This window comes from Rhinolophus sinicus, chromosome 2, assembly GCF_057876585.1.
Source record: "Rhinolophus sinicus isolate RSI-liver-muscle chromosome 2, RSI-T2T, whole genome shotgun sequence".
NCBI lineage: Eukaryota > Metazoa > Chordata > Mammalia > Chiroptera > Rhinolophidae > Rhinolophus > Rhinolophus sinicus.
The window spans coordinates 51,952,549-51,975,437 of NC_142502.1; the positions used below are offsets into that span (position 1 = coordinate 51,952,549).

General features: G+C 35.9%; 1 protein-coding gene across 4 annotated transcripts in view; it reads right to left on the reverse strand.

Annotated features, from left to right (window-relative positions):
• GRIK2 (glutamate ionotropic receptor kainate type subunit 2) overlaps positions 1-22,889 on the reverse strand; it is a 590,245-nt gene that overhangs the window by 228,141 nt on the left and 339,215 nt on the right. For all 4 annotated transcript variants that reach the window (XM_074333337.2, XM_074333338.2, XM_074333339.2 and 1 more), the window contains exons 8-9: positions 9,989-10,132; positions 3,006-3,113 (exon numbers count right to left, since the gene is read on the reverse strand). In XM_074333337.2, the coding sequence (XP_074189438.1) occupies positions 3,006-3,113; positions 9,989-10,132 (252 nt within the window). The remainder of the gene's footprint in view (positions 1-3,005; positions 3,114-9,988; positions 10,133-22,889) is intronic.

Genomic DNA, 22,889 nt, shown 5'->3' on the forward strand with positions numbered 1-22,889 from the left:
GAGTAAAGCCATCATTTCACACATTTTCTTTGTTCATTTTCCTCACCAGGCATAAGGGAGAATTGGGGATAATTAAAATTTCTAGTCTTAATCGCTAAAAAGATAGTATTTCCAGGTTCTTTTAGAGACCATGATTTTCTTACATCAGCCTGTAGAAGACGGAAGTCTTTTGCACCTTATTTTTATTGAGATGAGGAATTTGGCACAGAGAAGCTGGGTGGAAAGATGAAGTACACACACTTGTGATAGAACCAGAATTATAACTTAAGTCTATATAATTTTACCATGTATCGAACCTTCCAAACTGTGAACTCTATAAGGTGGGAAGTCTGATTTTTCATCTATGGGTTGATAACTATACTTCTCAGGAAAAAAAAATAAAAGTAAAAGCATCAAGATTTATTAGTCTTCATGAAGTAAATGTTGCTATTACCCATGATGCAATTGAACACTCTGCTTTAGAAGAATTAAGAAACTTGTCCATAAATAGTAAACTGCAGAGCAGGGTTAAAGCCCAATTCTGTCTGAATTTAGTCATTGATATTTTAACCATTCTACTAAATTAAAACAAACAAATGAAAGGAAAAAAAAAAAAACACACACACACACACAAAACCACAGGGTACTTTTTGCTACTTAGCAGCACTTTATTTCTACTGAGTAAAAGTCATGTCAGGTACAATGGCATTCCCAAACCATTTATATTTTTCTTAAGATTTAACTAAACTGAATCCCATCTCCATCTTTTAGCTGATGACTTCATGTGCTAATTTTTGAAGATACTGAAATCATTTGATGTGAACTCTTTTAAGTTTTCTTTCTAACTTGCCTTCACCTGTTCTCAATACCTTATCTGTCTTCTCAGATAATGTTAATTTCTCTCACTAATTCATTCTACAGCCTTTGATTTCTAGCTTTATCATTGGCTCCTCTCACGTTTGACACCTGGCTTCTCCATTACTCCTTGAAAACATAGTCCCAATGTTCTGCTATTCTTTGAATTAATACGATTGCTGAATGTTCAGTTAATACCTCTGTTACTGTTTATTCATCTATCATTTCCACTCTTAGAATAGTGTCATGCGAGGCAACCTGTGGGGTGTCTGGTCCCGCTCCCCACATAATGCAAAACATGGTGAGGCCAAAAAGGAACACCCACGGAGCCATAGACAGGGGAGTCATACCACTATATTCTTGCTGGCGGCTGGGTTGGAGACACAGGAAGCAGGAGCCACACTGTCCGCAACCTGCTGTGCACTTCTCTCTGCCAATCAACCTCACTTGCTAGCTGCAAACTGCCTCTCCGCAATCCGCAATCCACACTCTGCCACTTGTTGGCTCAGCCACCATCTTCTTGCTAGCCCCCATTTTCTGCTAGTGTAGCCACAGCAGTAATATTCGTGGCCAATGGCTCATTGGTTAAAGCTGACGGCCAACTAGCCACAGCTGATGACCATTTGATCACAGTTGATGGCCATTTACTACCTGAGCCAGCACCTTTCCATGTGAGGCCGAGAGCCTGGAAACTGCACTCCAGGCTCTGTCCCCACACTCCATCCCTACAGGGTCTCGCCTCACAGTCTACGTAACAAGCGTCTTCTGTGAGGGGCCCTGTGCGAGGAATGTGGAGGTGAATGCAATATTCTGGACACAGCCAGGCTCTGGGCACAGCCAGGGTTTCTCAGGGCACTACCAGTCTTTCTGGGCACAGCCAGACCTCCTGGACTCAGCCAGGGCCCTCACATATTCTCCATGGCGGCCGGTCGAGACACAAAAGCAAACATCCACCAGTTCCACTACATGGTGGTACATTCCTAAGCAAATAGTCAAGCAGTCCATTAAATTAGGGATGGAGCCCATTCCCCATAGTCCATAGTCATTCGGCAGGGCTGTCCTGGGGGTGAGCGACGACCTTGGCCTCACCCTCATCTCCCACAGAGGACTCAGCAAGTGTTTCCTCCTGGGACTACAAGTCCTGCATTCGGGCTGCTTCAGTAAGCATTTCCCAGCCCACAGGGCCGCAATAACCTTCACTTTCTCCTGCCTATGCTGGTCAGAGAACTGTCCACATCTTCCCACCCCTCCATGGGGGTCAAGCTCTCCAGCAGCTGCTCCTCCTGGTCTTCCTGGGACTGAGTGTTCATATGCACGAACTGCTCTACCGCCCTTTGGAGAGCTTTGGCCGGCACTGTACCCTGCTCGCTGCGTCATTTGTCATGCGAGGCGACCTGCGGGGTCTCTGGTCCCGCTCCCCACATAACGTAGTACATGATGAGGCCAAAAAAAGAACACTCATGGAGCCATAGATAGGGGAGTCATACCACTATATTCTTGCTGGCCGCTGGGTTAGAGACACAGGAAGCAGGAGCCACACTGTCTACAACCTGCTGTGCACTTCTCTCTGCCAACCAACCTCACTTGCCAGCTGCAATCCACCGCTCTACAATCCACAATCTACAATCCGCAATCCGCCGCTTGCTAGCTCAGCCACCATCTTCTTGCTAGGCCCCCATTTTCTGCTCAGCAACCATCTTCTTGCTAGGCCCCCATTTTCTGCTAGCGTAGCCACGGCAGTTATATTAGTGGCCACTGGCTCACTGGTTACAGCTGACGGCCAACTAGCCACAGCTGATGTCCATTTGATCTCAGTTGATGGCCATTTACTACCTGAGCCAGCACCTTTCCACATGAGGCCGAGAACCTGGAAACTGCACTCCTGGCTTTGTCCTCACAAACAGTTTTAAATTCATGGCTCCATACTAAAATTATTCCAAACTATAATAGCTTCCCAAGGAACCCATAGGCCTCCAGGCTATTCTCTCTTTAAACTCACATTTTATACTATATATAGCAAATATCTTGGCATGTTTTTTGTTTGGTGTTTACTGTATGACTCAAACCTGACATTTGAGCTCTATTTCCCACTTCTACTGCATGTATTTCCCACTTCCAATGTGTGTTTCATTTAATAATTAAAAGTAGATTAGCTCAATGCCTAAAAGTACCTTTTCCAGACCTTCTTCCTTAAGACTGATCACATCCAAATCAAAATCTGTCCGTAAGCCATTGGTTTTGTTGAAAGTTATTCTGCCTGTGAGACCTTCCCAATGTGCCTAGAGGAAAAGGAAAAAAGAAAAAAAAAAAAGAAAAATGATTAACAAATAATTAAAAAAACATAGAAGAGGAAACACATTTCAAAAAAAAAAAAAAGGAAACATTATTTTCATTACTTTTCATGAACTTACATTGCTATGGATTTTTAAAATATTTTTTACTCTTTTCTGAACTTTGAGGGATTTTTTTTCTAAATAAATTATTCTAGTCTCAGTATGAAATTTGTTGTACCATTTTTTTCATTTTAAATAACACATTTTCCAGATATCACTTTTCTTTATGAGACATTTGAAGATTACGTTTTAAATAGAAAACCACTTTTATCAAAGGAGAAGAATTTAGTCACTTATTATGATATATGAGATAGTGAATATCTCACTGGAGATTACAAATAGAATTACTGTTATGAAATACCACTCCTAAGTTCATACTAACATGAAAATATACTAATTTTATTACAAGCAAGAAACTGAATCTAGGAAAACCTGTCACATACGATTTTGATTATGCACTTTCCCCTTGGAATATTTAACTTATTAATTTAGTTTCCCTTGAGTAATGTATCAAAATTACTTGACATCAAGTTATACTTCCTGTAGAAGGAGTTCTCTATATAGAATGAAGTGGGAATATAATAATCCACTTACATAATGGGTTAACCCCCATCAAAGGTGAGTAAATATCTGGGATTTTGTGTTTTGTTTTTTTTTAACGTAAAAACTTCTCCCACTCTGCTGGCTATATAGCCCAAATTAGATAGTTTCTGTTATTTGTCATTTGGAAATAGCTTGAACTATCACGTAATATATACTCACAACTATAATGTTTGAAAGAATACATATATATATATATATATATATATATATAGAGAGAGAGAGAGAGAGAGAGAGAGAGAGAGAGAGAGACACAAAAGAAGTAAAACCCAGTAGATTATAGGCAACATTCATTCCAATAAAGATTACAAATGAATATTAGCATTACTACATTTCTTAGGCATTGCTTTTTTCTTGGGTACTTATGTGTAGGTATTTGAAAATAGTTTTAGGCCAATAAATTACAAATAAAATAGGAAAAATTGTAATACACATTGTAATGCAGAGACTCAGCTCCTGCTCCCTGCATAAGACGGCAGGATATAGGACAAAAAGGAACACCCACGGAGCTGTGGATAGGGAATTCATACCACTATATTCTCGCTGGCGGCTGGGTTAGAGATACAGGAAGCAGAAGCCACATGATCTACAATCTGCCGCCCGCTTCTCTGTCAACCAACAAACCTGCCGGCCTAACTACAACAGTTATATTACTGGTTAATGGCTAACCGGTAACATCTGATGCCCAACTAGTTAAAGCTGATGGCCATCTAATGACCGAGCCAGCACCTTTCCACGTGAGGCTGAGAGCCTGGAAACTGCTCTATGGGACTCTGTTCTCACACACATCTATACTCATATTGCAACATGACATCATCTTGAGCTTAAGCATGTGTTAACTGGTCTCCAATAAGGAAGAAAAGATTACTTTAACCCAACTTCATCCAAAGAAAATAATTTCAAGTAATTAACAAAAATGCCAATATGATCAAGAACTACAGGTGTAGAAGTGTAGAAACTGAAACAAAGCTGGGATAGAGACACCATGAGGAAATGTACATCAGGTGAAACTGTACAACTAAAATAATTAAATCACAAATTCAATTCTGAACAGCCAGAATAAAGAAAATATGGTAAAAACACAATATACAGCATCCATAATTTAAGACACACCGACTAGCCAGGGGAAGTATAGCTTTTTCTGGTAGTGAAACCTGAGAGAAATATCTCCTTTTAGTCCTCAGAAGAGGGGAAACAATGTGATCTAGTGAACAAGGTCCTCAAACACCCTCCAATAAATACAATATTGAGTATTATACAATTGCTTCATAGGGTTGTTTGACACATGCCTCAATACTCAAGTGCAGCATTCAAAAAAAGAAATCCTTCAAATAGCCAAACCTGTACACTATTATTTGCATCTCTGATGCTGTTTTAAACCAGAAGTAAATGTATAATGTGGAGGAATAAATAAAATGCATATTCTTCAGGGAGTATCATTTCACTTGAGAGTTTGATAAGAATTAGACAAGATTTCCAGTCAAGAAGGCACAGTAGGTAAATGCTCTGCTCACCTCCTCTCAGGACAACATCAATTATAACTAAACCACAGAACAACAAATATTGAGACTCATCTGAAGCCCTACAACTACTGACATTCAGAAGAAGCAACCTGGAGACTGGCAGGAGGAAAAGAGACGTAGAATGGGCTGGTCCCACACCTGTGTCTGATCATTACAAACTTGGAGGGATATCTCAGCTGTAGAGGTCATACCTAGAAGAGCAAGGGGTCCCAGTCCTTCCACAGCCTAGGGTTTTAGTGCCTGGGAGAGAAGTCCCCATAACTTCTGTCTATAGAAATTAGCAGAGATTGTGGCTGAGTCAGACAGAGGGTGCCTGCACTCCCAGATGTACCTCTTGAAGTGCCCGGCATGGACTTACTTGCTGACGGACACGCTCTGAGCTCCAGTGCTGGGACAGTGGCTCAAAAGGCACCAGGGACATACAGGAAGGAACAGAATTGTCTAGCTTTGAGATAAGGGCTGAAGGAGCAGCTTTCTTCCAGATGGAGGAACTGGCAGTGGCTATTGTTTCTTTGTTGATCCCGCCCCCTCCCTGAGTGCAGACACAGGCAGACTCATGAGTCTCCAACAAACTGACTACCATATTACCTTTCTTCTGCCCCACCCTAGTGATTCCCTGAGACCATGCCCCACCACCTTTTGGACACACACCCAAACCACTTCCAGTGTCTTTTCTGTATAACGGTCTGCCTTGGTTCATGCTGTGGACATTCCTAAAATCTCTCAAAGGTTCACAAAACCCAAACAAGTAGTATCTGGCTTCAGCATGTCCTGTACCTCTGGCTGAGCAGTCCTAAGCCTGGCACTAGCAGCAGCCGACCTTAGTTCACAGCTTGGCCTTTCAAGGCTCCTCCAAGCACAGTGTGGGTGATGGAAATATATGGATTGCTTCGTGGCTCATGCCAGGCAGCCGAGGTCAGGGCATAGACTGCAGCTGAACTTGACCTGCAGTAGGTCCTTTCTCAGGAGGCCCCAGGTTTGGTAGTCCCAGCAACCAGCTTTGGATTGGGCTAGAGCATCACCCAGCCATCTGCAAAGATGACACACCCAAAGGGAAGACTGGGCAGGCACCAGAGCTCCAGTAAAGTGAACCCTCCTCTCTAGAGTCAGCCCCAGGACAACAACTCCTCCACTGTAGTCATAGCCAGTCCTCACAAGGGTTAATCCCTCCCATTGAGGTACAAAAAAAAAAAAAAATCAAGTCTCAACTACCACCAGAGGGTGCATACAACCTACACAAGGGATACACCTAGAGCACCTAGCTCTGGTCACCAGGGAGACTGCACCACAAGGTCCCACAGGACAGCTACTACATAAGGCCACTCTATTTAGACCATGAGGCATAGCAGCCCTACACAGAAACAAACACAGGGAGGCAGCCAAAATGGGGAGACAAAGAAACATGTCCCAAATAAAAGAATATAACAAAGTTCCAGAAAAAGAACTAAACAAAATGTAGACAAACAATCTACCAGATGCAGAGTTCCAAACAATAGTTATAAGGATGCTCAATGATCTCATGGAGAACTTCAACAAAGAGACAGGAAACATAAAAATGGAGATAGAAAACATAAAAAAGAGCCAGTCAGAAATAAAAACTACAATAACTGAAATGAATACATTAGAGGGAATCAATGGTAGATTAGATGAAGCAGAGGATTGAATCAGCAATTTAGAAGATAAGATAGCAGAAAACACGCAATCAGAAAAGCAAAAAGAACAAAAAGAATCCAAAAAAATGAGGAGAGTTTAAGGGGCTTCTGGGACAACATTAAGTGTATCAACATTTGCATTTTAGAGTTACCAGAAGGAGAAAACAGAGAGCAAGGAATTGAAAATCTATTTGAAGAAATAATGGTGGAAAACTTCCCTAACCTCATTAAGGAAATACAGAAGAGCAGAGAGTTCAGAGAGTCCGGAAAAAGATGAACCTAAAGAGCCCCACACAGATATACATCATTATGATGAAAATGCCAAAGGTTAAAGACAAAGAGAGAATCTTAAAAGCAGCAAGAGAAAAGCAGGTAGTTACCTACAAAGGAGCTCCCATTAGACTGTCTGCTGATTTCTCAACAGAAACTTTGCAGGCCAGAAGGCATTGGCAAAAAATATTCAAAGTGATGAACAGCAAGGATCTACAACTAAGATTACTCTACCCAGCAAAACTATCATTTAGAATCAAAGGACAGATAAAGAGCTTCTCAAACAAGAAAAAGCTAAAGGAGTTCCTCACCACCAAACCAGTATTACAAGGAATGTTAGAGGGACTTCTTTAAGACAAAAACAAACAAACAAACAAACAAACAAACAAAACAAAAAAGATAAAAAATATGAAGATAAAATGGCAATAACTACATGTCTATCAACAGTTACTTTAAATGTAAATGGATTAAATGCTCCAATTAAGAGATAGGGTGGCTGAATGGATAAGAAAATAAGACCCTTACATTTGTTGCCTGCAAGAGACTCACCTCAGTTCAAAAGCACATATAGACTAAAAGTAAAGGGATGGGGAAAAGATATTTCATGAAAATGGAAACAAACAAACAAAAAAGCTGTGGTAGCAATATTTATTCTAGACAAAATAGACTTTAAAACAAAGTCTATAACAAGAGACAAAGAAGGACTGAGTAATCCAACTTCTGAGTAATTTTCTGAAGAAACCCAAAACACTACTTCGAGGGGCATACGCATCCATATGTTCATTGCAGCATAGTTTACAATGGACAAGATGTGGGGGCAGCCTGGGTGTCTGTCAATGGAAGAATGGATAAAGAGGAGGTGGTACATATATCCAATGGAATATTGCTCATCCATGGAAGGGAATGAGTTCTTGCCATCTGTGGTGGTATGGATGGACCTGGAGGGTATTGTCCTGAGTGAAGTATGTCAGATAGCGGAAGACAGATGCAATGTGATTTTGCTTATATGTGGAATCTAAAGAACAGAATAAACAAACAAACAAAACAGAAACAAACTCATATATACAGAGAACATTTTGATAGTTGCCAGATGGGGGAGGGGTGTTGGGAACGGATGGAAAAGGGGAAGGGATTAAGAAGTACAAATTGATTGTTACAAGTAGTTATGGGGAGGTAGGGTACAGCATAAGGAATATAGTCAATAATATTATAATAACTATGTATGGTATCAGATGGGTACTAGATTTATTGGGGTGATAGATGGGAGGGTGGGGGACAGGGTAAAAAAGGTGAAGGCATTAAGAAGTACAAATTAGCAGTTACATAAGAGTCACAGGGATGTAAAGTAAAGCATAGGGAATATAGTCAATAATATGTATAGTGTCAGATTGGTACTAGACTTGTGAGAGAGATCACTTCTTAAATTATATAAATGTCTAACACTATGCTGTACACCTGAAATCAGTATGAAATAATATTGAATGTAATTGAAAAATTATAAAAAGGGGGAAAAGGTGAGGGGAATGAGGTTCAAATTTCAAGGTATAAAACAACGAAGTCATGATGTAATGTACAGCATGGGGAATATAGTCAATAATATTGTGACAGCATGGTACAGTGTCAAATGGTTGCTGGACTTATCATGGTGATCACTTCTTAAGGTATATAAGTGTTGAATATTATGTGCACCTGAAAATAATATAATATTGTATCTTAGCTAAATCATAATAAAGATCGTTAAAAAAAGAATTAGACAAGAAAATATGACAGATATTGTTTGCCAAGGACCTGGAGATTCTTAATTACGATCCTATTTGCACTTTTATTTTCATGGTGAATAATTTATTATATGATGAATTGATGATTTCTTTAAAGCCATTAATGAAAAATCTTATGTGGTAATGCCTGTGATTTTTCATAGCCAAGATTAAACTTTCATAGTTCAGTTTAACTTTCATAAAAACAGTCCTGTTTTAATCAAATGAAGAATATCCTAAGCTGACAAAGGACTTTTCTTCATGGTAGGAAAAACAGGAAGAATGTGTGTGTGTTTGTGTTTGTGTGTGTGTGTGTGTGTGTGTGTGATTTTTAAGAATTTTCCCATTTTTTCTTGTCTCACTAGGGGCATGCTTAGTTTATGACTATAACAAAAGTAAGTCATAAGAAATGATATATGGCCATAAGAATGGTTGCATTAGGCAATATAAAGTAAACTTCACACTTTTATGAACCCATATATTCTGTTTTATGTTAACTGTTAATATAATTAAAATAACTAGACATTACATTTAAGAACCATAGATCTAAATAACAATTACTTAAGATTTACAACTTGAGTGTAATTTAGTGTAGTGCATTCATGTTAAATTCATGTTAAATGGCATTCATGTTAAAAATTCATTACATATTTTATTGTCTCAAATATAAACAAATATTCTTTAAGCATCTATATCTCCACCTAAATGAAAAGTAACACACATAAGGATTCCGGGAGATGAAACTAACAATACAATAAATCATAGATCACAAATTTTCACCTGTTTACACAGTTATAGATATTTTGAAGGATGTCTATTTATTTATCATGCAATTTTCTCCCTTCTGTTCCATATTATTTAGTAAAAATGTTAATTTTGTCTGTATGAGGGAAAGAGAGTAAGTTTAATTTTAAAAATAAAAGTAAAGCATTACGTGTTAGGAAAATTGCAATAATCTTAATGCATTCAGCTTGAGGACAAAAGAGACAAGGCATATAGATATACATCTCCTGACGTACCTCTTTAATTAAGCTCATAAAGCGGGTCCCGAAGCGCCAGGGTTTGTGTCGATTACACTGTAAGGAACTGACTGTCATCTGGGGAAACTGTTGGACGCCCACAGACACGACGTGCACAGCATCATACATGAGAGCGGCATCAGTCTGAAAGCCAAGAAAAAAGGAAATATGGAGTCACTACTACATGTGAAACCCATGATGCGTTGTTTAGAAGTAGAGAGAAGGAAGGGGTGAGATAAATATATACCCAGTTTTTCTTTATGTAAAGTAGAAAACAGTATCTCCACATGCTCTGATTCTCTTGTATGAGATAATGTGATCAAATTACATCAGCTCCATTAAAACATTTGACCTACCCTCCCTTTCTGCATATGATAACCCAATGTCATATTGTCCTAGTATCTCTGTTGAAGTAATATTTTATTATTTCATGTTTGTGACTACCTCTGTCTCTGTCTGACCCTCTCATCTACACACACACACACACACACACACACACACACACACACACACACACACTGAACACAATTGCTAACATTTTGAATGGCTACAGAAATTCCACATAAAAATAAATAACCAATTTTCTTGTACAGGAAGCAATAAGGAGATTTGATGGGAGATTCACCTAAAAACCTTAAAAATATAAACCCTGATCTTTACTTTAATTCAATTTTTCAAAAGGTTCAATCTCAGAAATGATGCCACAGTTTTGAATCTCAATACACATATTTATCCCTTTTCAAGAAACTAAGCTTAATCCCCTCTACTGTTTTCTTTTCTCAAAATTTCCATATGAATTAAAGTTCATTTTGGCTTCTCAACTAAAACAAATATGAATTCCTTTGTGTTTGCACCTGCTCAAATGACTGACCACTTCAGAGGTTGATGATAAAAATAAAATGTTTATAAGTCATAACCAACCACAGGTTCAGCGACTGTCAGCTCTGTGTTAAATGGACCCTCACATTGTGTTTGACGGATCGATGCCACGCTCACTACCTACAGAAGAGGCCACATTGACAGTGCTGGTTGCAATGAACTTTAGGCCATCTGCTTGGCATGCTTCAGAATAAAAGCATATATTTCCTCTTCTCATTCACACAATTAGTGAGCTGTGAAATGAATTCCAAAATGAATAGGAACCCTGTAGATTATAGCGTTTGCCACAATACAATACAAAATGAGTACACACAGTAGCTTTCATGCAAATAGATCCTAAGGAGCTCTACCACATAAAATGGAAGACAGCTAAAGAGCACCATGCAATGACAGAACATAATAATAATGTCATTTTATAGTTCATAAATCTTGGGGGAATGTAGTTCAGATTCATAACCTTCATTTTGTTAATATCAGCTGACTATTTCCACATACTTGATGACTGCATAGTGAAAACTAGAATAGTGTGGTTAATACAGGCATGCATCATGAGCCTAAGGTTTAGACTGATATTTGTCTCTAACCCGAGTTAACATTCAGAGGACATATTTCATATACCACACAGGTGGTCATAAAAATAGTTACAAAGATATAAAAGACACACATTTGATTTCAAAACAAATTATTTCTTTAAAAAAATATCACTGTTAACAAAGTATAGAGAAATGAACACTTCCAGACATTACTACTCACAGATGAAAGATAAAGAGCAATTTTGCAATTTGCACCATAAAGGAGCATTAAAAAATCTGTTCTTTTTAATCCAGTAATTGGTCTAAGAAAATCGTAGATAAGAACAAAGGCTATATACATTATTCATTTCAAAAAATATGTGAAAATGGAAACCTATTGAATGTTCAAAATAAGAAAAAAACAATTATATTACAATGATGTTTTACATAACCATTAAAAATCATGTTTTTAAAAATAATCAATTAGATCAGGATTTATATGTGATATGCTAAGTGTAAAAATAGATTACATAGAACTCTATTTCCAGCATAAGCCATTATATACTTGTATGTCTTTATAAGTACTTAACATGTGCTATTTAACTTATTTAATCCTCAAAATAATGACTTAATAAAAACACTACTGTTGTTCCCATTTTACACATAACGATAGCAAAGTTGAAAGAAGTTAAGTAATTAATAAAAGTCACACAGTTAAAAGTGGCGAGAGGCCCTGATTCAAACATCCTCTCTGCTCATAGCTAGTATTCTTAACCACGATATTGCATGTCATATGAACAACCACAATAAATAAATAAATAGATAGATAGATAGATAGATAAATAATCAAAGGGAAGAAAACACACTAAAATGATTACTCTTGGAATTAGTAATAAGTACAGTTTTAATTTTTTTCTTAATGTTTTAGTTTTTTTTTTAAAAAAATAGAAGTTTCCTAAACACCACTGTAATTATTCCCAAGATTTTATCTATATCCATAAAATAACTAAAAGAACACAAACTATGATAGTCCTACTATCCCGCCATGACTTATATGATCTAATGGGACTTATATGAAAATTCTAGAATAATAACCTTATCTAAAATGACAATGCTAGGAAAGAATTTTTCCTAATTCAGAGTTTGAAAAACCGTTTTTGGTACTTCAGCTTCACGATCAGAGGACATACTAGTTGATAATGAAACTATTTGAGATCTGTTCTTTTAAATGTAATTATAAAAAAGACAACATTTATGAAACTATAAGTTAACTACTAGAGAAAAATTGTAAGTAGTTAAAAAGTTGTTGATCAAATTACTTCTTGAATTCTCAGGTTGATTTATGATAAAGCAATAAATAAAACTTTTGAAACTGCCCTTTATGTATTCCCACCAGTTTAGGGTGCTTTTCTTTGTCCTACTGTTAGATTAGTTGTTTTATGTGATCATTTGGATTTATTTTTCATTTAAATTTGATATACCATGAAAATTTATCTTTATTTTCTTCTTTGAAAAACTGTACATATGCAAATTCTTGCACCTTTGGAAAGCAGTGATTAAACTGTTTCACAAGTGTTTTTCTCATTTTCTTATGCAAAAATGCATCCATTAGAAAAATTTTCTTATATTAGTAATAATATTAGGTAACATTTGTTCAGTATTTTCTATGTATGAGGCATTCTCCTTAAATCATTTCCTTTATTTCTCATAACCTTCATCCAGTTGGAAGTCCATTGAGGCAGAGAACACTTAAGAAACTGGCATCTGTGTTAATTTCTTTTCATGTATTCTCACAAAGACCATATTAGGTGATCTTACTATTACCATTTTAGAGAGGTGGAAACCGAAGCTTAGCAAGATTAAAGTAATTCTCTCAAGGTCTCACCACCTTGAGAAGAAAGACTCAGAAAGCAAGACTCAAGCAGAGCTTAGCTCTTAGCTACCATTCAAACCATCATAACATGACTCTAGCTGAAATAAGACTCAGAAACAAGACTTAGAATCAAAATTCAGGCAAGGCCTCATTCTTACAACCACCATCTGAACTATCATTACTGACTACCTTCCTATGCCATATCCCCACCAAAACCATAAAAGACAATGGAGAGGAAACTGATGGCAGCAGGTCTCATATTTTTGGAAGTTCTGCTGAATACCACACCATTACATTTGCAGGCAACAAAGAGAGTAACTAAATCTCTGAGCTGAGATTCAAGTACAAGTTCATTTGACTCCCAAGTTAGATTTTTTTTTTCTTTATTCATCATAGCTACCTCTACAAAAAGCTTCAGGGTTAAACATAACTGTAATTTAACGAATTAAATTAAAATGAACTATGTGTACAATTTGGATATTGAAATTCATATGTGAAGATTAGGTAAAGTTGTAGTCATTCACATACTAAACTGCAAAGACAAGCTTGGAAGAGCAAAAAAAAAAAAATTGGCAGTGAAGACAAAACAATCTGTCCTATTTTCTCTCTTTCAAGTATAATTACTCATTTATGTATAAATAGATCACACTTATTGGAAAGCTAGAATATCTGTTCACCCTGGGAATACAGCCCAGAAGAAAGCATGACAAGATAGATATAGACAGAGCTAAGTGTAGACCTCATGCCTCACTGCTAGGTCAAGTATCTATTGATAGTAGTTGGAGCCCCTTGAGAGTCTACCTCAGACTAGACTGGAGTTGGAACCTTATTTTTCTTTCCAAAATAAGTTAGTTAACCTACAAAGAATGTCTGTCATTCAAAAACTGTTTTTGCAAACCTTTAAAATTGTGCAATATTGTGCTACACATTTCAGTAAAACTGCAGTGATCTTTTTACATGGTGGCTTAAAAGATCATGAAAAATGCCTTTGCCTACACTTTAATTATACATTAACCATCTCGTTAACATATTGTTGGGTTTGTCTTATACATAGTCTAATTACTTTTAGATAAGGAGATGCAGGTGGAAGAGTGACAAATGCTAATTTCTCTGGCAGAGCTATTGCCACAGAAATTGGTTTAGTCAACCAATGCCATTTCACCTATCTCAAGTAATCTCATGTCTGATGAGCCTTTAAAGTATTGAAAGAACTGTGAAATATGCTTACAGCTTTTTATGCTCTGGAAAGTTCCACTATGTATTTTTAAACAATTGAAGAATCAGGGAAATCAAATGCTCTCAAAAGTTTCACATGATAAAAATTACCATTGTTTAATATTTTTTCATTTGTATGTATAATTGAAATATTTTCCAATATGTAAAAGCAGGAATAATAATAGATTGTGTGAATAGTTATATTTCTATGTACTTTGAATTTACAGAAGAATCTGATACTAAGCAATAATTACCAAGTGTGTCCAGGTTGAGTATATATGTTATTTCTATTTCTGATCACTATAATCATCATTAGACATCCTCTTTGTAAAATTCTGGGATAGATGTTCTAGAACTTAAAAAAACTAAAACAGCTTTTATGTACATGAAGCATGAAGCAAATAGTTAGAAATAAACAATTATGAACTGCACACAATTAGAGCAGGGAACATTGGTACCTAAAATCTCTCAGATATACTATAAACTTCTCTTAGCAAAAAATATCAAAATTATTTATTTTTCTTTCCAATTAGGGGACATTCTTTTGGAATGCTGTGTCCAAAGCATATTTAGGATCGCCACTGAATTTTTACTTGGAACATAGCCTTTTCAATTATTTTTCTCTATTATGACAAGCAGAGTTACATTTGTGACAATGCCATTCTGCTTAAGCACTTTGTGCATATTTTGGCTCCAAACATACCAATGTTGTATATAATAATTTGTATTTAAATGTAATCACTCTTAAGAGGGTTGTGATATACATTCATATCTCAATTGGAGTGATGGTTACATGGGTGTATATGTATGTCAAAACCTATTAAATTGTACAATTTAAATCTGGGAAGCTTATAGTATGTCAATGTTACTCTAATACAGCTATTAAAAATAAAAAAGTAATTGTGCATTTTTCTGGAAAGATGGTTCATAGATTTCATTTTATTCTAGAACCCTCCAAACTAAGCATCACTAGTCCATATCTTCTTTATTCATTGCATATTATAGTAGTTTTAATAAAAATCTGTTAATGCTTTCTCACTTTTTTATCTTCCTTTCTAGATCACAAGCATCTTTTGGATATTAACCATAACTGTATTTTTAATACCCCACAAAGTATTCCATACATTATCTTGCCCATAGTAACTGTGTAAAAGCATTTTTCAATAAATTGATGAATTCAACCAAAAAGTTCATTTAAACTATAAAAGAAATAGGTATTATGGAGTTCTGAACAACAGTCACACTTTGCCATCTTGCTAGAATGTATTACCTCCCAGAGGTACAGTGAACCAAATCTGCCAGCAATTCAGACCAGGAAGGAATGGGAGTACAGACTCTGTCCCATTTCTAAATGAATTTATAGTAACAGTTCTTTGAACACATTTATCTTTCCATTAAATAAGTGCAGGCAGGTCCCCTTTGAGATCTGAATCCTAGCTGGCAGGTGGCAGATCCATTCTGCAACTCCTACGTCTCAGATTTTGCTCATTTCTGAATTCCCATCTGAAGTATAGTGCATAGCACAAAGAGCAGAAGAGTCTAGTAAATGGAATTTAAGTTTATGAAATCTGGCTCTTTCATTGACTTGATCTTTTATCTAAAACAAATAATCAGAATTATTCCCCTTTGCCTTGTTTCCTCATTTTATAATTGAAAATAAACAATGATGATCTGCCATAACACTTTCTTATTGGAAAAATCACTTTTAAAAACCAGACAGTTCCAGGAGGAAAACAATTACGTATATTATTTCTTCAATTAGAAGATAAAGATATTAAGAGTGGTGGGGAAAGGGGTGGATTCTGACCTCTGAAGCTTCTGTGCACAGTCAGCACAAGCTAAAATGGGATGGAGAATCACCCACCCCTCTGAGCAAAAGTGAGGTCACACATAGAAGGCAGGCTGGTGTTCACTCATTCAGCTGGCACACTACACCCAGCACTCTGCCCGACACAGAGCAGGTGCTAACTGAACTGAAGGACTAATGAAGAAATGCCCTCAGACCCAGTCGGGAGCCAATTGTCAGAGACAATTCTCCCAGTTACACTGCAGCTGCCATTATGCTTTCTCTGTTGCCGGCTCTTTGTACTACTCTGAAACAGAGTTCTTTCCCAGCAGCTGCGTGGACTGCACAGACTGCATGAGATAATACATGAAAGCAGTTTCCACAATCCCTGGCACATGGTGCATAGGCAGGTGTTAGATGATGATGATGATGAACACCGGAAGAGCGGGAATCTCATCAACATGGATACTATCCAAAACAAGGAACCGGTTTAGAAAGTATAATGTTTCAACCTTCTACACCCACTGTTAGCCTAAATGAAGGAAGAGGCCTCATGCTGTTCAAGGCAGCAGATTAAGTTCTGGAAGGAGAAGGAGCAGAAAGGAAATTATCATACCACAATATGCGATTCCTATAAAATGAGGTGTGCGTACAATGCCACTATTCAACCTCAAAAAAAAGAAAAAATACTGAAGATACAAGCGTTACCTGACATGTTTAAAATTAAAGAATTAAAGAATAAATATAAATGGTAAACTATTATAGTGTCTTGCATCTGTTAGTGATCAAAGGGCAGCTGTTGGACAGATAATTACACACCAGCAATGTGAACCTGGACAAATCTGTGTCATATTTTTTCTAGTCCTCAATTTCTTCATCTGTAAGAGGAGGGGATAGAACCAGTGGACTTTGAGGTGTCCTGTGGCTTACATTTGTATTCTAAAAAATTCACATTTCATTCCTATTTTATTTTGGCCTTCGTAATACAATAATAAGCTTCATTTATCTGTCTTCTCCCCATAATTCTTAATGCTTTGTGTGCTTGTATAATAAACTTTTGTATCAATATTTCATACAAATTAATAAATAAGGGAAATCAAAAGTCACTTTCTTCGATCATTGTCTGTGTTAACTCTACACAAATCCTGTTTATCCCAATAAAACCTTCCAATACTTGTATTATATTTTCTGTCTTTACTGTTAAACTTCTCACCCATATTAAAATCCACCTAGCCTTCTGAAACTCTGCAGAGGAAAACTAAAACCCTTTCTTTCCTATCCAAAGTCATTCACTAATATGCCAGTATTTTATCTTCCTTTATATCCTCTTACACAGTCAGAGCACGGATATGCCTATACTTCACGTTTTTGAACTAACCAGAGAGATTCCTATACTGCCAATTAGTTAAATAAAAGTAGATTCCAAAAACTGCATGATGAAAGATCTTTAAAAGGTATATGAATTTTTGTAGCTACCTGTATGGGATTCAGTGCCCATGGGGGCAAAAAGACATAAAGGCTTAAAGGGAAGATAAAGAAAGGAGGAGAAGGGAAAATAATAGAATGGGTTCAGCCTCACAGTCAAATTGATGAGTTAGGAAGAAAATTCAGGTTCAGCAATGCTCTGAAGATCAAGTGAAGGAGACAGTACCAGATGATAATGTTGCTGGGATTCAGCAAAGGGGCCCAGGCGAGGATTAATGCATGTGTAATTAATGGATCCATTTGTTTGGTGTTCCTTGGAATTTTTTTAATTTGAATACACGTCTATGTCTCTTCAAACCTATGCTCTCTGGTTTAAGCTAAAAGAAAAGAAAATATATAGTGACAGTTAATTAAACTATTTTGAACAACAACTAGTAAAATATAGTCCAAAATATGGCTGATGCTAATTTTGACAGTAAAAGTTTCCATTGTTCCTTTATGTTTGTATTATACAATTTTGGACTTTCAATCTTGCATGAACTCTTGCTGGATGCCATTTTCCTTAACAACACTCAGCAAGATAATTTTACAAATAGCATTATTTTCCTGTAAGCTTTTAGAGCATTATAAGGTAAGAAATTCAGTCTATGGAGTTTTAATGTTGCAATTGTGAAAGCTTTAGGAGATGACTATTTGCATTCTTTCCAAGAATTATATGTATTTACCATGAATATTTCCCATACAATTTTCTTTCTTTCTTAAATATATCTTTTAAATGCACCATTTCCAAGCAGAAAATCTTATTTGTTTTTACTGCCACACTTTCTAAACTCCTTTAAACATTTATATATTAATTCCAAGATGTTTAGATGTTTCTCAAACACCATGTGGAGAAACTCTTCACTTTTTAAATATAAATGATTAAGGGACAGCTGTGAATCGAGTTAGAAAATGCCAACAGGTTTTCAATTAAAAGTTTCATTTAACTAATGTAATTATTCTTACCTAATTAAATTTTTTCCACTAAGATCAGTCCGTTGAGATCTCTCATTCTCTTTTAAAATGTTCCATGAAGCTCTTACTAACGTCCATGAGCCACACTGTATTGATGGGATTGTTAATGAACTCTCTAGCAACAATGCACTAGACTTAATAATTTAGACCCGGTTAAATCTTGTCTGCTTTGTACTACACTTGGAACTACTATTGATCTAGAGAAGAGTCAATATCAAGGGGAAGTAGTCTTTGCACTTCCAGCTGGTCTCCAATACATCCATTATCTTGATATTTGGAGCTCAAATTAGCTTCGTGTACTTAAATATTTATATTCATCAATACTGTTTATACTTACTTTTTAATATGATAAATTAAAATAGATTTTCATGTTGTTAACAGACTGATTCTTCCTAATTAGAGATCTAGGAGTATGCACACCAAAAATAAACATCAGAAGTTTGGATTCATGAATTCAAATGTTCATTTAAATACTAATTCCAAACGCTATAAAAATTGGGAACTTAAGACTTTATATAAAATGGAACCAAACCAAAAATTACATTATAGTAAAGATCTATTTTAAGTATGAGTTGAAGAATAATGTAGAACTTAATATAGACATTTCTGGAAAAATAAAACAGTAGATATGCAAACAAATCATATTAATTATGTAGCCTTTATAACTTTTTTGTGTTCTATTGTGTGTTTAGCTTTCTATATTGTACATATGACTAAAAAAATTGTAGTAGTAACTTCTCACAGAAATGTGAGAAAGTAAAAATATCATGGAAAGCTAATGGGGCTTTCAGCTTTATCTTTGTAACTTACTAGTCACTATGGGATGTCATCTTTCTTAACTTCATTTTTGTCATCTTTAAAATATGTAGGCCAGTCGGTGCCCAGCTAGCTGAGTCAGTACAGTATGAGACTCTTAAAATATGTAGGTCAGTAATCTACTTCACAGAGTTGTAAGGATCAAGTTAGAACAATTTACAAAAGTGTAAACTATAAAGATTTTTAAATATTCCATAATTACGAAGCAGAGTAACTGAGAATCTCAAGTATATTGGCAACTGAAAATATCAATTTAGATTAAGCAGAGGTGTCAAACAAGGGTACATTCTATCTCCCTATTTGCTTAATCTGTACACTGAATATATCATATGAAAACCAGGCTAGACTCAGAGGAAGAATAAAATTGGTGAAAGAAATATTAGTAACTTAAGATATGCAAATGATACCATCTTGCCAGCAGAAAATAGCAATGATTTGAAAAGAATTCTGCTGAAAGTGAAAAAAAAAAAAGTGCTAAAGCAGGACTGTATTTGAACATAAGAAGACAAAAAATCATGACTACAGAAAAAATACAGAACTTTAACATAGACAATGAATACATCAAAATTGTTAGAGATTTTACTTACCTTGAAAGAGCAGTAATGGAAGAATTATGAAAGATCACTAAGGGCAAATATCTGTCATTAGATGCTAAGGCAAAGATCATCCATACCCTCATATTTCCAATTACTATGTATGAATGTGAAAGTTGGACAGTGAAGAGGCTAATTAGAAAAAAATAAATCAATTCATTTGAAATATGGTGTTGGAGGAGAGCTCTCCAGAGATCCCGAACTGCCAGAAAGATGAATGAGTGGATCCTACAGAGAATTAAGCCTGAAATGTCACTGGAGGCAAAAAATGGGAAAACTGAAGTTGTCCTACTTGAGAACATCATGAGAAGTCAAGGTTCTTCGGAAAAGACAATAATGCTGGAAAAATGGAAGGTAGCAGAAAAAGAGGAAGACCATATGAGATGGATTAACTCCATGAAAAAGAAGGTATAGGCTGAGTCTACAGGAACTGAGCAGGGCTGTGGAAGGCAGAATACTGTGAACATCACTCATTCATAGGGTTGTCAGGAGTTAGAGCCAACTCAACGGCACATAACATACCACAGTCTTTGAGGGAAACACACACACACACACACACACACACACACACACACACACATTCATTTTCATACCCATAGTTTACAGGGTACCTTAGATTCCTAACTTGAAGACATCCCATCTCTTTGCTATTTTAAATAACATGATTATTCCCTATTTTGAATATACATTGACTTAACTATTGTTTTATCGCCATGAGGAAATGCCATTGTTTACCCATTCATAGGTCTCTTGAATATCTCTTTTCCCATATAAAGATACATTTTCCCAATTGCCTTTTTCCATGTTTTTAGGTACTTTATAGGTTGATTCACTCATTCAATAATATTTATAAAGGTTATTATTGTGTTATTGACATCAAATACAATTAAGAGCTTGGGTAATAAAAATGAGAAATCAAAGATGATTTAGACCTTTGGGGTATTCACAGTAGGTGAGTGAGACAAACATGCAAACCAACATTCTTAATATAATGCCATATGCAGAGTAATATAGGGGAATCTAATTTTGCCTGGAGTAGTGCCTATAGATATATTAGAAAGTAGTCATAGTTTGATTTTTTTTTTTTCTTTTAACATCCATAGCTTCAAAAAACAAAAGGAGTGGGGAAAAGCTATAAAAACAAAGTTGGAAAGAATGATGGAATCAAGGGGAAAGATCAAACCTGTTCTCACTACTTTTTTTTTTTTTAAGATTATACTTTATTCATATTCTGAGATTTTTAACATCTCCTTTCGACAATTAGAATATGCTTGTCCTTTTATGGGATAAATTTGAAGAATTTTCCTAAAGTGTAGTCTTTATATGTCATTTCATCTAGAACCAATCTCAGTGGAAGACTGAGAGAGTAGAACATGGGACTCAGAAGACCAGGAGTATGATTCTAATTAGTCATGTAACATCTTTGATGAGATCTATTGTTTTGCCTCCACAGCATCTCTTCTTATTGCAGCAGAACCCTCTTCCCCTTACATCTATTTCCTGACCCAATCTCCTAGCTTTGAACATTCCAAAACTGGAAACAACCTTTGCCTCAGGCATGGCCAAGTGACACAAACTTAGCTCTTTTCTTAAATCCAGGCCTTTTCAGGGAGCCATTGGAAAAGAGGCACGTTTTTCTTCTGATGTTCTGTACTAGTGCATATAAACCTTGTTACCATCTCTGCACCTCTGTCTGGAAATGAAGCTGATACAGGAAAAAGGAGGTAAGAGATAGAGAGGAATCTATTTATGACTTTCTTTGGGAACCTGAATCCAACTGTATTTGATGACAGTTATGCTGTATCTTATGAGCTAAATGTGATTTAATTTTACTATTAACTAATTGTAATGGAATTTTAGACAATTAGAATGGCAAGAACTTTAAACAATACAGTCTTAGACTTCAGTTTCTTCAAGGCAAAATGAGATTACTACTTCTCCTATCTCCTCATAGAGTTGGGATATACGCTAAAAATAAATAAATAAATAAATAAATAAATAAATAAATAAATAAATAAGAAGATGTATGTAAAAACAGGCCATGTATAATTAAACACATGAAAGTACTAGAAAACATAGTTATATTAAATAAATTCACTAAATATATAACTATTGTCATCTAATTATTAAGGCTTTTGACTCTTTGTAGAGAAACATTTAATACAGTAGGAAAATTTTAGATAACTACTGTGTTTCCCCGAAAATAAGACCTAACCGGACCAGCAACTCTAATGCGTCTTTTGGAGCAAAAATTAATATAAGACCCGGTCTAATATAATATAATATAATATAATATAATATAATATAATGTAATATAATGCAATGCAATGTCATAATATAATATAATATAATATAATATAATATAATATAATATAATATAATATAATATAATACCGGGTCTTATATTAATTTTTGCTCCAAAAGACGCATTAGAGCTGCTGGTCTGGCTAGGTCTTATTTTCGGGGAAACATGGTAAGCTATTGTGAATTGGTTACACTTACAAAAGTACAAAACGAGGCAACTGTGAGATGACAAAGGAGTACACCCTATATGTGCCAAAATACATGGATTGCGTTTTTGTCTGAATCAACATTGCCCTACCTACTGTGAATTAGAGAGATTCAGGGACGATCATATTGTGAACTGAAGAAAATACTTTACTAGTACACTGCTGTGAACATTGTTAAGAAAGAAATCATTGAGGACTCGAAAACCAAATGCAAGCTAATACCCTACGATGCCCTTTCACTCAGTATGGTAATAGACGGACATCAAAATTGGAAATAA